Consider the following 15,207-nt stretch of genomic DNA (forward strand, 5'->3'; position numbering starts at 1 on the left):
TTGGAAACCCTCCTTGGGTTCAGGATAAACATGTCATGCTGGCCTGGACAAGGTCACATGCAGACCCAGCCAGGCCTGTCCTGTAGCAAGTGAAGGCCTTTTCCTGACATAGGGCGTTGGTACAACCTGGGCAAGGGCCTAGAGAATTCAAGACAGGCTTGTGTCCAGACTCTTCCCACATCTTGAACATGCTTGCCCTGCCTCTATCACTGAGGAGCACAGACTGCCCTCCATGGGCAATAAGGAGCCTGCCTGGGAATGTGGGACTCTGCGCTTTGCTATAAGCTCACCAAAGGCCCGATCTCATCTATCCTCAACATGCAAAGCAAGCCAGCTACCCCTTCCTCCATGCACTGATTACAAGCATCCGTGGGCCTGTGTAGCACCTTTGTAAAACCAGAAAAAGTGCCAGGGTGGACAGGGATAAACCTGTTTTCCCTATAAGTGGAGACACTCTAGGGTGCCCAGCAGAGAACAAAAGACACCCCTTCTTCTTGGTCAGAGCAGTGGCTGGATTTCAGCTGCACTCTCCTCTGCAGCCACACTCTCTTGCTCCGTGTTCAGCCAACAGAACGGGACAGAGAGGCGTCCAGGCAGTGCTGCAGAGGCCCTGGGGCTGGTGGGGCTGGTGGGGCCAGGCTACATGGGGGGAAGGAGCACGTCTTGCACACGCTGCACTGTAGTGTGTGCTTATGTGCATCACCTCGGTCTTGCCTCACAGAGATTCTGTTCGGTAAGAATGACTGATAGCTCCCCTATTTCACCGCTGAGGAAGTAGAGGCCTGAAGAGTCTAGAACGCTGTAAGTTGTAACATGCTACCTTCCAAATGTGGGGGAGAAGGATATTTGTTGTTGTTTTCCCTCCCAAGTAAGTCATCACTATAAAGCTCAGATTGGCCTTGAACTTTTAATCATCCTGCCTCAGCCTCCCAAGTACTACACTACAGGTGTATGGTACAATGCCCATCTTGTATGGGTGTTCTTAGTCATAAAATATTGACTAAGTTAAGTGCGTGTCTCTTACATATATTGTGAACAAATTGATTTAAAGGGCAGTGACTCAAATCTGTTGATTTGGATTATGTTTGTCAGATAAAATGCAATTTTATATTTACAAAAGCCTAAGAAGCAGATTCCCATTATTAAAAAAAAAATTCTAACAATGGGCCAAGTCACTCTCCACATGTGTCTGCATAAAGCTAGACTGGCAAAGGGCTCATGGGCTCCATTATTTTGGCTGAATAATGTCAACCCCAACAGAGCAACACCAGGGATACTGAAGGGAATGGCCCCCGGCCCTGTCCCTGCATTTCCCAGGGGAGGGTACTGAAGATGGTGCTGGGCAGGACGTGGCAGTGTCACAGCACCAGGGACAGCTTTGTTCCTCCTAAACCATAACCTTCAAGTGACCTTGTCTTCCTCTCTGTTGTTTGCTTGGCAACCTGGTGTCAAGCAGCTTTTCCTCTGGTTGTGGGTAGCCAGATATAAATTTGGGGTGTACAGCTTGATTTGACTCTACTCTTCCATTTCCTCCCTTGCTGACCTCATGGTAGCCAGGGTGCTTTTACAGGATTCCCTACTTCCGGTCACTGAGCTGCAACCCAGCCCACTGCCCTATGCTACTCTGACAAGTATTTTGGGACAACTTTTGCCTCTGGCATGGTTGGCTCATAATGTGTTTTGCGTTTGGCTTAAGAATCTTGTATGTCAAGAGAACAGCTGGATTATCACCAGGAATGACAAGGAAGAAAGAAATCCACTCGTGTCTGTGTCACAGGTAGGCCCCATCTGCCAGGAGACAACAGGAAGACCCGCAGCTCTGCAGTGGAGTGGGGAAGGATCTTGCACTCCTCCCCCAACAGAGAGTCACACATGTCCTAGACAGTGGGTCCCACTGTTACTGTAAACGCCTGCGGGCCCAAAGACATGCTCCTTGCATAAGCCCAAACTCAAACCAAGGTTAGAGCCTTCTTTGAGAAATGTGACCCACCTGTCCCAAGAGTCTCCCAATGGGCAGAGATCTAACAATCTGGTCAGGCATGATAGCACATCAACCTGAAAGCAACCTGACAAGTGTCAGTCTCAGCTGGACTAGCAGTGTGCCCTTGGACAGGCTACTTATCCTCTTTCTCAGTGTCCTCATCTTCAAAATGGCTAAAATATTAATATTCATCTCCTAGGGTGGTGGTAAGGATGCAAAGAGTTCACATATGAGAATAATCTAGCACACAGTCAGGCCGCATGGGGAAGGGTGGTAGAGAGCAAGATCTCATGGGCCCTGTGATCATCCACTATGTGCTGGGCACCTTGCCCAGGGTGGTAACACCTGCTGATGAGCCCAGATGTTCGCCAAGCAGGAAGCTTAAGGCAAAAAGCTATGGTTAAAAATAGGCCTTTCAAATCGGCTCCTTTTTATGTTCCAGCATATGGATTGTGAAGCACTAGTTTATTTTTATCCTTTGGAAATCACTTCTGACATCATCAAGGCCAATGCAGAACCCTGCACAAAACCCAGGGCTGGGGCAGAGCTATGACCAAAGCTTCCTTAGTCCTGGGAGGTTAGCTGGCTGTGACTACATGATGTCTTTCTTGGACAGCCATCAACAGTCCTATAGTAGCAATAAAGACCTTGGGAGTCGGTCTTTGTGTGTTTCAAAGGCCCAGTGCCTAAGAACAGACTTCTTTCTCTCTCCCTTCCTTTCTGATGTAACATCTCACTAGAGCTGACCAGCGGCCAGGGTCTAGCAAGGGCTGAGCATCTCTCCGCAGCAGGACTTTCACCCTGGAGAATTCACACAGAGAATACATCCAAGGTAGCAGCTCCTCTCAGAACGCCTGGTCTCTCCCAAGAACAGAGAGGAGGGACATTCCACCGTCATCCATACCCTACCCTGGGGCTCTTGTTCAGAGTAGTTGATTTAGGTATAACATGGCTCATTTATTTTCCTGTCTTGTTGGGGTCATGAGAAGCTTTACAAACATCCAGCAAAAACTTGTACAACAAAACCACATGGCTTCCAAGGCCCTGCATGGCAGCCCTACCTCCGAGTTTCTTTCTTCATTTGCACCCCAGAATGGCCTCTGTGTTTCCAATCTCCCCTCTTGGCTCAGGAGGCCCCTAAAGCCCCTAGGAGCACTGTAGGAGTCATCTGGGCACCCTGCCTGAGTCAGGCAGGCCGCAGTGAGCCTCTTTTCCACTCAGCAGTGACAATTCACATGTTAGACATGTTTGGGATCGGAAGTCCAGCATTATCCTCATTCCTGTGGGACCCAAGTTCTAGCATTTTTGAATTCTGTGGCATTGGCCAAGATACTTGATGTCCTTGATCCACAATTTCCTCTCCCCTAAGATGACCTCGGGAAGTCACGGGGCTTGGTATAAGGTGGTCACTCAGAAATCACAATGAGAATTCAGGTTGTTGGCTTCACTGTATTAAGATCCATGAGACTCTTATCTCCAGTTAACTACCCCAAAGTCAGAAGTGGAGGTGTGGCTCAAGTGGTAGAATGCTAGACTTGAGCAAGTAAGCTCAAGGACAACACCTAGGCTCTGAGTTCAAGCCCTGGGACTGGCATACCCTCTCCTTAATACAGCATCTAATGCATCTAATGCCAATTATGTTCTGCCAGGAGCCTCATAATACCTAAAACCACCAGGCACCAAACAACAGTCTTCTGAGGGGAGGGAGGACTGGCCACTGGGGCCGCTTGTGAGTGGGTATTTGGGTGGGTAAGACTTGTTTTTTCTGTTGTTGTTGGTTGGTTGTGGGGCCTGAACTCTGGGCCTGGGCACTCTCCTTCAGCTCTTCAGCTCAAGGCTAGCGCTCTACCACTTGAGCCATAGCGCCACTTCTGGCTTTTTCTGCGTATGTGGTGTTGAGGAATTGAACCCAGGGCCTCATGCATGCAAGGCAAACAGTCTACCACTGAGCCACCTTCCCAGCCCGAGACTTGTCTTTCAACATGGACTCCAGGCCAGATCTGTCTGATCGCCCAGAAGGAGCTAGGTCCTATGCTTGCCTTGAACCCCTGTAGTACCTTGCACAGCACATTCCACCCCCCCACCCCATCCAGGGGCTTAGTCACTGACTTGTTGATTGTTTGAGAGGCTGATACGGAAAGGCAGCCAGGCAAATGGGGGGAAAAGCTTAAGCATCCTGTGGTTAGTATTCCCTGAGTTGTGTACCAAGTCTCAGTTTCTCATGTGTAAGGTTTACTCATGGGCCATTGCACACACTCAGAGGAAGGGTCATCACAGCGTGGGCACAATAGGACAGTCAATAAGCACCAGCTACACCACCCTGCCTCTGCAGGGCCAGGCAGACAGGCCCTGGCACTCTAACCGTTCTCTATTGCTCTGTAACGAATCACCACCAGGTTAGTGGGCCAAAACAACACAAACGTACAGTTCTGGAGGGCAGAAGTCTAAAAGTGGTCAACAAGGCTTCCATCCTTCTGGACCCTCGAGGGGCGAATCCATTCTCTTGCCTTTCCCAGCTTCCTCGGGCTGCCTAACTGCCGTGGCTCATGAGCCCACAACCCTCCCAACTGGGATTCTGTCTTCAGATCTCCTCCCCGGAATCTCGATGTCCAGCTTTCCCCTCATGAAGACCCATGATTCCATAAGACCTGCCTGGATAGTCCAGGATCATCTTCCCATCTCCAAATCCTAACTCCCATTTGCCAAGCCCCTTTCAGCACATGAGGTAACACATTCACACACCCGCAAGTACAGGTCATGGGTGCTTTTGGGGAGGAGACACTGTTCCTATGCTTGCTGAGTGGAGCAACACTCCAGGGCCTGCTATGTTCCCTTGGGTCTCTAGTACCTGCAGTTCCCTGAGGAAGTTGTGGTCTCTCTCAAGCATTCTCTTGGTATCCCGGACACCCCAGTACCTGGTTAGGGAGCTCCTGGCACTGACCTGGTCATCGATCTTCCGCTGCAGCTGGACCACCTTGTTCTCCATGCCCACGTTGAGGCGTTTCAGGTGCTCTGCAGAGCGGGCCTCAATCTTGAGGGCCTTTAGCTCCTGCTTGGCTTTGAGCCTGCGGAAGGCGCACTGGATGATGACGGCTGCATCCCGCTGCTGCTGGAAACGCCTACGCGCCATCCAGCCCCGGATGTATTTCTGGATGATGGTGGCCCTGTGCTGTATGAGAACCTGGCAGGAGAGACAGTGTGGATTTGCAGTGAAGTGCACATAACCAGTCGGTGATGACAGCCCAGGTTGGCCTTGGTTTTCGGAGACAGAAAATGTGTATTCTCTCAATATTTGAGGCGTCAGTGGGTGTTTACGAACAGATTTTAGCCAGGTTCTTCCCTTTTAGGAAAGCACCTGTTAAATTTGTGTTTTCTTCTTGTTGCAATGACTAGGGGAAACTAGAATCTCAAAACCTCAGAGGTATGGGGACCTAGTGATTATCCTATTTATCTCCCCTGTTTGACAAATAAGGTTCCTGTCCTGGTGTTGGGGAGCTGCAGGATTTTGCTATCAAGTTAAAAACCACTTCAGAAATAAAAAAACATCATTTGTGTCCTTGCCTTAATGCCCTGAACAATCAATGCTGTGCAGTGGACCCATAAACAGGCCATGAGGTTAGCAGTGTCACTGTTAGGAGAGTAAGAGCAGACTAGCACACCTAGAGTTGGTTCCTTGCCCATGCTGCCCCCTGCTGGTTGCCTCAAAAATGTCACCTGCTCATTTCATAGGGGTATCACACAAGTCATCGCTAACCTATCAAGAAATTCACAGAACCTCCATTTTCTGAGCCGGGGTAGTCCATAGTTTATCAATATATGTCCCACCCTGATGCCTGACTACATTCGTTTTTTTCATCATCAAGGTGGGGCTTTAAACTTCTATTATTTAGAAAAGTCACATCTTCTGTGATCATAAAAGCGGTGGATGTTTGCTGTAAGAGAACAAGTATCGGACACATGTCCTCCCAACTCAACTTTCAAGTTGGCATTGAGCTTCAGTCCCACAGGGCTACTTGAACACGTCCTGATGTAGGGCGGCTGACTGGGCAAGGGTTTCAGCTTCCGTGGAACGATGCAAAAGGAAACGGCAGAGAGCAATTAGGGTCCTTCTCCTGACCTCATTTCACAGGATCTCACATCCTTCATCTCCTTAAGGAAAGCGTGGACATGCAGAAGCCTGGTACTGCCCCTGCTCTTAAGTCTGAACCAGGCTGGGTCACCAGGCCCTGCTGCTGTCCGACATGTACCTTCAGGCATGTGATTCCGCTTCTCAGGACAGCTCAAGTTTCAAAAGGTGTACAATAATATACATCCTCCTTTCCTCAAGGGACTGGGAGTCTGCAGCTGTGAGGTCCTCATGGCACCTACTCACCTGGTGGTAGGTTCTGCGCACGAACATGGCCCGAGCAAAGGCCTGGATGACAACAACAGCCCTGCGGACCCTCTGGTAGGCCTGGCGGGCCCTCTGCATGCGGTACTGTTTCTGGAACACCACGGCAGCCCGGGTCCTCCGCAGGTGTTCAGCCAGCCTGGGGACAGGAAGTCATGGGTGGCAGTAAAAAGAAAGCACAGGCCAGTTGGTAGAAGACCCTGAGTTGTCCAAGGTCCAAGTTCCTCCCTCTATGGCCCCATCTGGACACCAGTGGCCGCCCTTTCTGCCCTGTAGCAGCGTCTCAGGTACCTGAAGTGTGGGCTCAGAGCAGCAGAGTCAGCTGTCTCAATGTGGACCCGGCAGTTTTTCTACTGGTGCCAACCTAGGGCTGATCCTCCATGACCTCTTCCTGTTTCCTGTGCCGGGGCACCTCTTCTATGGCTCCTGAACTCTTTCTACCCTTCACCTGACAGCAGTGCCAGCTGACTCTATGTGACTGATCAGGTGCAGATGCCGGGGCTGTGTAGTTCAGGGCTCAGCAGCACAAAGCAGGTAAAGTTTGCTCAATGACTGAAACATGCTGGCTCAAGAACCCCATGGATCCCTCAGTTTTCTCACTTCCTAAGACCTTTCTGCCTGAAGGAGAGCATCTCTTTCCTTTAATTTCTGCATTCCCTACTTCACCTCTCCCCAGTGAGGCACAACAGATGGAAAAGTCGTTCTCCTCTTAAGGGCCTCATGGCTTCCGGGGCATATAGCCCTTGGAAGTCATTTAACGCAGCCCTGAGGAGGTGACCTGCTGAGGCCACCTTCCATTACTGGCTGAGATGCCTTCCTCACACCTGGATCCTGCCTACCTGCTGGGTTTCACACCCCCTCCCTTCAGGAAGAACTACGCCTAGCTCTGCTGCACCCTCAACTTGAGTCCTCTCAAGTCCCATTTGCCGATGGTGTGACTAACTTAGCAAGGACTATGGAGAATCACTCAGTGGCCAGTCCTGTCTTCTCTGCTCCTGGGCTGCTTCCCACAGTTCGGAGGTAACTAATGACACTCATCATCTCCGCTCACATGCGGGTAAAAGGCTCATGGCAGGCACTTGAGGGCTCAGGCACACATGCAAGGAAGTGCCAGCCCCTACTTTTACCTTACGGAGGAGGTCTGCTCTGAGCTTGGAACTCAGGGGTGTTCATTTGCTCCTTCTAACCCTAGGAGAAATGGCTCAGTGGCCATCTGTGAAACTTTGGTTCCAAAACACAAGACCTGATGGCAATTATTGTCATTATTGTCACTTCTCCAAGGAAAGCCCCATCTGGAGAGGGTTCTGGCTGTGACTGAGGGCTGGGCCCCCACCTGATGAGCCATGTAGAGAGCTGAAGGGCGTCTCATCAGAGGCCGTGGCTCCCACACCCGCCTCAGTGGAGATGGAGCCTGAGCTCTTACATTGCATCAGCCCAGGGACACCCCCTTGCAAGGGAATGGTGAGGGCAGCTTCCTCTGCATGGAGTGGGGGGGGAAGGAAGCCAACGGGCGTCCTAGATTCACTGCAAGATAGACATTGTAGCGGGACAAAGTCAGACCCTCTCTGCTGGCTCAGGTAGAACTCCATAAAGATATTTCTAGACCTTTCCAGACCAATAACTGACCTCCAATGAGACTATGTATAACTTCACTATGACAAAAAAGATGCGAATTACCACTTCCTAAAATAAGTCATTATTTTTTCACTTTGGAGTTTAGGCAGAGAGGAAATGATTCATTTGTGCCCACATCAACTTGTCCTAGGCTAGTGTGGATGGGGTTGGGGACAGATGGGGACATGAGGAGACCTGGGAATCAGACCTGCTTGCTTCCTAAGGTGAAGATGTGAGAGAGATGCACCCAGCCACTGAGAGGAAGTCAAGATGAAGGCAGGCCTAACAGGAACCACACTAGTTATGGAGGATGGGAGAGGCCATTGCCCACCTCCTGCCCCAGATCTACCTCTGCTCGGCTCACCTGCGGGCCAGGAATCCTCGGCAGTACCTCTGTAGGGTTAAGGTAGCCCCCTTCAGCCTGTGGTACTTCACTCTCTGCAGCCAGCCCCGGACCGTCTTCTGGATCGTGATGGTGGCTGCCCGGAACTTGTCGGCCCGCAGCTTCTCCAAGTAGGCCACCTGGCCTGCCCGGAAGAAGATCTTGGTGCGTCCAAACTGGAACTTGTCTGGATCCTTGACAAGGTGGGGAAGGGAGCTGGTTGGTCATCCGTGAGCTGTGAGGTAGCAAGACCCATGCCACCACAGACATCTAAGGCAGATGTCTGTGCCAGAGATCACATATGACTTTTGGTAGGTAACACGAACTCTGTATTTGTTACACAGACACCAAAGGTCCCGCTGTGGAACAGGCACCAGGCTTGGCATCAGGACGTAGTTATATACATAGAGTCTGACCTCCAAGAACCAGGGAAGGCAGAGACAAACCAACAAACAAACAGTAACTCTATGACTTTCAGTCATGGTGTGAATTAGGAAGAAAGTGAAGCTGAGGAAAAGGATGGTGAAGGAAGGCACCTCTGCAGAGGTGGTGTCAGAGCAAAGACCAACATGAACTGAAGAAGTTCATGGAAGAAGTGTGGAGGAGGGCCATTCCAGAAGAGCAAGGCAAATGCCAGGAGCCCAGCTGTGGGGGTGCCAGAGATCCCGAGCCAGTGGCTGCAGCCCCCCGCAGCTCCTTTGCGCATCTGAGAGCGGAACCAGCTCCATCTTCTGTGTGCACCGAGGGGTGAAAAGGTGGCAGGTGTGCTAGGTAGGTGAAGGGCCTGTCCTCCCTGTCACTGACTTAGAAAATGGATGAACGTGAAAGAAGCAGTTTCTTTTTTTTTCTTTTTTTTCTTTTGGGTCCGGTTGTGGGGCCTGAACTCTGGGCCTGGGCGCTGTCCCTCAGCTCTTCAGCTTTTTTCTTTTTGCTTATGTGGTGCTGAGGAATCGAACCCAGGGCTTCAGGCATGCAAGGCAAGCGCTCTACCACTGAGCCACCTTCCTAGCCCAAGAAGCAGTTTCTTAAGATGAAAGCAAAAGCCTGTGTTCTTACAGCTTCCAGAACAACCTCCCCACCCCCTTCCAAGCTCAGCTCACCTTGATGAGGCTTTCCAGGACAGACTTGCAAATGGCCTTTTTGTCTGTGTTGGCAAGCTCTCTCTTCTTGACCAGCACCCGATACCGGTTGAAGAAGTCATGGTAGGTCCACCTGGAAGGAAAGCAGAGCTATGGTGACCCCTGATGGCCTCTCGTGGGGTCAGTGCCAAGGCATAAAGCCATTCTCCAGAGCAGTACCAACCGGTCCCACGGGATTTTCATCCTCCCCACAGTTTTCTGAGAATTCCAGTGTGGGGTGATTCTTGGATGGGAGGGAAGGGAGTTTGGGGACCACCTCGTGGAGGATTCAGCTCTGCCCCAGGAGTACCCTCTCTGCTGCCATTGCCAAAGGAGTGGGTACTCACCTGAATTTATTTTTTTAAGTATTAATTTACTTTTGTGCATTGCTGGGCTTGAACTCAGGGCCTTGGCTTTTTTTGAACTCTTTCTTGGCTTTTTTTTCCTCAAGGTTGTCCAAGTAGGGCCATACCTCCACTTCCAGTTATGCTACTTAACTGGAAATAAGAGTCTACTGGGGTTTGCTGCCAAGGCTGGCTTTGAACCAGGATCCTCAGGTCTCAGCCTCCCAAGAAGCTAGGATTACAGATAAGAGCCACTGGTGCCTGGCTCAGCTTTATTTTTAAATGCTGGTTTTCTTCTACAGATCAATCATTTTAACCATGAAGGGAATTTTCAATCTAAAGCCCTCCAGAGGTCTGTGTGGCCCATCTCTACATTTCCTAAGTTCTTGGCTAGTGGAGGTACAGAGTCAGGCCCAGTGTGTGCCTTTAGAGGTCTCAGGCAGGGCTGACATGCCTGTGTCCAGGACATGTGCTGCTTGTACCTCATTGGAAGGCACTGGACACTGCACCAATCTTATGCACTTGCTTTTTCCTATCGCTGGTAGCCTTGTTGAGAAACTGTCCAGACACTCAGATTGGATCACTCCCATTCTAGCGGCTGGACATGGATAAATGGCTTTAAAAAATATGAAAATGTTAAAGGGTCTTTGTCCAGCTAATGAAGCTTCTATGAGCTCAATCATGTACCATGGATATCATAAAAACTCCTAAGAGCTGACCAATCCTTGAAAGCCTGACCAATTCCTGAGTGACTTATACTGGATCTTGAGAACAGAGAGACACAGCAGACAAAGCTGCACATCAGAACCATTTTGTTTTTGTTTTTGTGTGTCCTGGCTTTGGACTCAGGGCCAGGATGCTGTCCTGAACATTTTTTTCCACTCAAGGCTACCATTTCTACCACTTCCATCCATAGCTGCACTTGTAGCTTTTTTGATGGTTAATTGGAGACAAGAGTCTCTTAAACACACACTATCCTCTCTGATACTTTCAGGTAGGGAAACAGATTTGGGTGATAATTAAATGAAATAATGACACATGAAAAAGAACTTAAGATCTAGGCCCACTTGTTCCCCATGCCCAGTTGTCAGTATCTGAATGTTATAACATGGTCTTCAGTGGCCAGTGGGACAGGTGTGGGCTTTCCCTTTCTCATGACTTTTAGAGGGCATGTTTCATGTTCTAGACCAGGGTTATTTGTGTACTCATTTGTCATGTTTCTCTGAGTTGACAATTTTGCTAGGGAAATAATTAAAGCAGTGTTTAGCTGGGCTAAAAGCCTTAAATGCTTCTAATTTGAAAATCTTACTGCTGACAGATCCATAATTCAAGGAAATAATGACAGTGGGGAGACGTGACTAGAGACATCAAGGCCAGTTTGTGACTAGCTTAGAGTTTGGGAATACAGGAAATAGGATCTGACTTTGGTCAGAAGTGAAACGGTAGCTAAGTCCCAGGCTGGGTGCCTCACCTTTCCTACCTGTAAGGAATGTCACCTACCTCACCAAAGTGTCTCCTGAAGCTTTATCACAGCCCACACAGACTGCTGGGAAAGCTGCAAAACTTCCCAAGATCTGAATGAAGCTGCTAGGAGAGGGCATTCTGGGTTCCTGTAGGAAGGTAACCATTCCCTACTAAGAGGACTGTATTTCTGGGCAGGTGGTCCCTCAGGAGTAGCTAGAGAGATCCACATCCAGCATGGCTTTGTAGATGAATAGGAGGTATCTTTTAAACAACTCCTCGCCCCAGTGCACTGCTCTGTTCTAGAGTATCAATGAGACGAGTCCCCTCCCAAGTCTATGACTAGGCCCTGACAGTGATCTATGGCATGTCAGCTACCCCAGGGACACAGGTGTCCCTCAACCCTGCCTCTACTGTAGCCACACTTTTGCATTCTTGACTTCAGAGTCATACTCTCTCTTAAATAAGGACTTCCTTCACCTGCTGTGCTCTGGTCTGCTGGGAGGCAGAGGCCATGACCTGGTCAGAGTCACCCAGGACCTATGACTGCTTGCAGGCCAGGCAAGCTTTCAGCAGAGCCCTCTGTCTGGAAGGGCATCTCCTTGGAACTAGCACCTTGGATTCAAGCCCACCAACCAAGACTAATGGTCCCTGTCTGTATACAGTGTTATAGAAACTCATTATCATGGACATTAGACAATATATATATATACACACACACACACATACTTAATGTATGTATGTCTATGTCTATATCTATATTTGGTCTCTTCTTTAAGAGAATCCACTGCTGTGACTGGCAGGGGAGAATGCAGTAACTTAGAATATTGTTTTGGCAAACTAAGCTCCATCTGGAGTCTCACACTAGATTTAGCCATATATATATATATATATATATATATATATATATATGTGGGGACAGTGCAAACAAGTATGCTTGCCCAGGAGGCCCCCGGTGAAGCACATGGGGTGCAACAGCCACAGTTGGAGAACTCTGTATACTGCTTCCTGGCATATTTTCTTGTGAGGGTACAGGTTAGACAAACACCAATAGCACTTCCAGGAAGACTTTGGTATGAGGCTCTAAGTCATACAATCTCTATGGCATCAGGCCACAAAGAAAACCCCTAAGGACATCATGGCCAACGGCCCCTTGAAGAGTCACTCAGGGCTTCCAGGTCAGGGTCAGATGTGCTAACTTTCATTTTCAGATGGTACCTTCTGTCATTCACCCTAGGCCATAGTCCTGGCTATGCTCACATGGAAAGAATGGCTACGCTTCTTTTCTGCTGAACTTTGCAGGCATCCACCAGTCTCTTCAGGGGCCTTATCTCCACATGAGAACAGCAGTTTAGCCACGATAAACCCAGGACTCACAGTCCCTTTCTGGAGACAGTGTTACGGGCAATCATCATAATGATGATGAGTTTTTGTGTTTCAAATAATGCATCAGAACATGTATCTCTGTTCTCCCCTTTAAAAAAAAAGCAAACAAGCAGAGAAATAACTGTTGGATACAGCATTCTCCTTGGAAATATACATGGGATGGACAAAACTTCAAAAGGGATACAAGAAGTCCTGGCAGTAAAGGGCACCTGTTTGGAGACTCACAGAGCAGACATCCTTGGCTAGGAAGAACAGGGCAATGCGTCTGCTACCTTCTGTACAGGATGACTTGATCCAGTCAGTTTTTCTGGAATTTGTTTCCTCATCCATGAAATGAAAATAACACCACCACCTTGCATGCCCCAAGTGTCAATGGGATCTTTTCAACAAACAGTTCTAGGACAACTATATATTTTCAAACAAAAGAATGAGACACTGGCTGGCTGGTGTGCTGTGGTAACATGCACCTGTAATCTCAGCTGCTTTGGAGGAGAAGACAAGGAGCCTGACAAAAATGTGAGACCTTATCTCAAAAGGAAAATAAAGGGCAGAGGGGCATAGTTTTAGTGGCAGAGCACTTGCCTAGCCCCGTAAGTATAGGGCCCTGGGTTCAATACCAAGAACTGAGGAAGTGAGAGAAAAACAAGACCCAATCCTTACCCCATTATCATATTTACAAAACAGCCCAAAGTGAACTATGTAAAGTTTTTTTGTCAGACTCTGACAAGAAGAAAACATAGGTATAAGCCTATGTGAACTTGGATTAGGTAATTTGTTTTTATGGTTTTGTTTTTTTTAGATAGCAGCTTGTCACACAGCTCAAGCCAACTCGTGATCTTCCCATCATACCCTCCCAAATGCTGGGATTATAGATTTGCACCACCAAGTCAATTAATTTCTTAGATCTTTTTTTTTAAACTATGACACTTAAGGTACAAAAACTTTTATACCTTAGGAAGTAGATAAACTAGACTTCAAAGTTAGAAAAATTGTGTGTCAAATTATGTCATCAAAACATAAAAAAGCTAGTTCATGAGATAGAAGAAAATATTTGCACCAGGTGATGGTGTTCCTGTCTGTAATCCTAGCTACTCAGGAGGCTGAGATCTGAGGATCATGGTTCAAAGACAGCCTGGGCAGGAAAATCCATGAGACTCTTATCTTCAATAAACCATCAGAAAACTGGAAGTGGCACTGTGGCTCAAGTGGTAGAGCACTAGCCTTGAGCTGAAGAGCTGAGGGACAGTGCCCAGGCCCAGAATTCAAGCCCCACGACCAATACCCCCACCTTCCCACAAAATCTTATAAGTGGCCAATGAGCATGTGGAAAGATACTTATTAACCAACATGGAAACACAAATCAAAATCATGATGAGATAGCACTTCACATGCACTAGGATGGCTATGATAAAAAAAAAATAAGAAGTATGGAGAAAAAAATACTTGTTGTCACTGCTGGTGAGAATGTAAAATGGAGCAGTTGCTGGAGGAAGCAGCATGGCCATTTCCCAAAAGAGTAACAGAGAAAACAATTCCTAACTTGATCTGTGATTATATAAACATGATCCAACAATTCCACTCCTAGACATACACCTAAGAAAAATAAAAATGTATGTCCACTCCAAATCATGCACATAAACGTTTGTGGCAGCATTATCCACACTTGTCCAAAGGCAGAAGCAACCTACATGTCCATTGTGTGATGAACGGGTAAAAGAAACTGTGGCATATCCATACAATGAAGCAGTACTCAGCTACATACAGGAATGCACACATGAACCTTGAACATCGTTGTAAGCAAAGGAGCCAGGTAGGAAAGGTCATATGTTATATGAATACATTTATATGAAATATCTATAATAAGCAAATCTATAGAGATAGAAAAAGTAGTACTTGCCCACATCTGGAAGGAGGGAAAGAAGAGAAGTGACTGCCAACAGGGTTTGTTATGAAGTAATGAAAAATATTACAAAGATATTACAAGTGAAAGTACTATGAAATGACAGTGAGGATGGATGTACAGCTCTGAATATAATGAAATCGTTGAATTATATACTTTAAAATTAAGTTACCATTTTAAAGTATATAATACCAGCTTCAGGAAAGGTACAGGTGTGAGAATCTTAGTCTGAGACTGTCCCCAGGGCAAAAAAAAAAAAAAAAAGAAGCAGGAAACCCTATCTAAAATAAGCAAACAAAGGCTGGGGGCATGTTTCAAGTGCTAGAGGACCCACCTAACAACTCTAAGGCTCTCAGTGTAAAGCTGGTACTGCCAAAAATTAAATTTAATAGTATATAAATTACATATCAATAGAAACCAGTGTGATAAAGCAAAGATCTTATCCCAAGATTGTAACCATCACAGAATAACACACAATCCTAAGATCTGGTCCCATTATTTCAGCACTAGCACTCAGGAAGGGGTTTATGGTACAAAAGTTGTAGGACACTAGCTCTACAGCCCACTCTACCATACATGACCCATACTTGTCTTTTGCTTTTCTCCCAGCTAGGTCCTAGGCCTCCCATAG

General features: G+C 47.8%; 1 protein-coding gene across 1 annotated transcript in view; it reads right to left on the minus strand.

Annotated features, from left to right (window-relative positions):
* Myo5b (myosin VB) overlaps positions 1-15,207 on the minus strand; it is a 179,537-nt gene that overhangs the window by 51,270 nt on the left and 113,060 nt on the right. The window contains exons 19-22 of the mRNA XM_013018885.1: positions 9,468-9,579; positions 8,350-8,561; positions 6,354-6,510; positions 4,923-5,162 (exon numbers count right to left, since the gene is read on the minus strand). Of these exons, the coding sequence (XP_012874339.1) occupies positions 4,923-5,162; positions 6,354-6,510; positions 8,350-8,561; positions 9,468-9,579 (721 nt within the window). The remainder of the gene's footprint in view (positions 1-4,922; positions 5,163-6,353; positions 6,511-8,349; positions 8,562-9,467; positions 9,580-15,207) is intronic.

The sequence above is a fragment of the Dipodomys ordii genome, unplaced genomic scaffold (genome assembly GCF_000151885.1).
Source record: "Dipodomys ordii isolate 6190 unplaced genomic scaffold, Dord_2.0 Scaffold43, whole genome shotgun sequence".
In the NCBI taxonomy this organism is placed as follows: Eukaryota; Metazoa; Chordata; class Mammalia; order Rodentia; family Heteromyidae; genus Dipodomys; species Dipodomys ordii.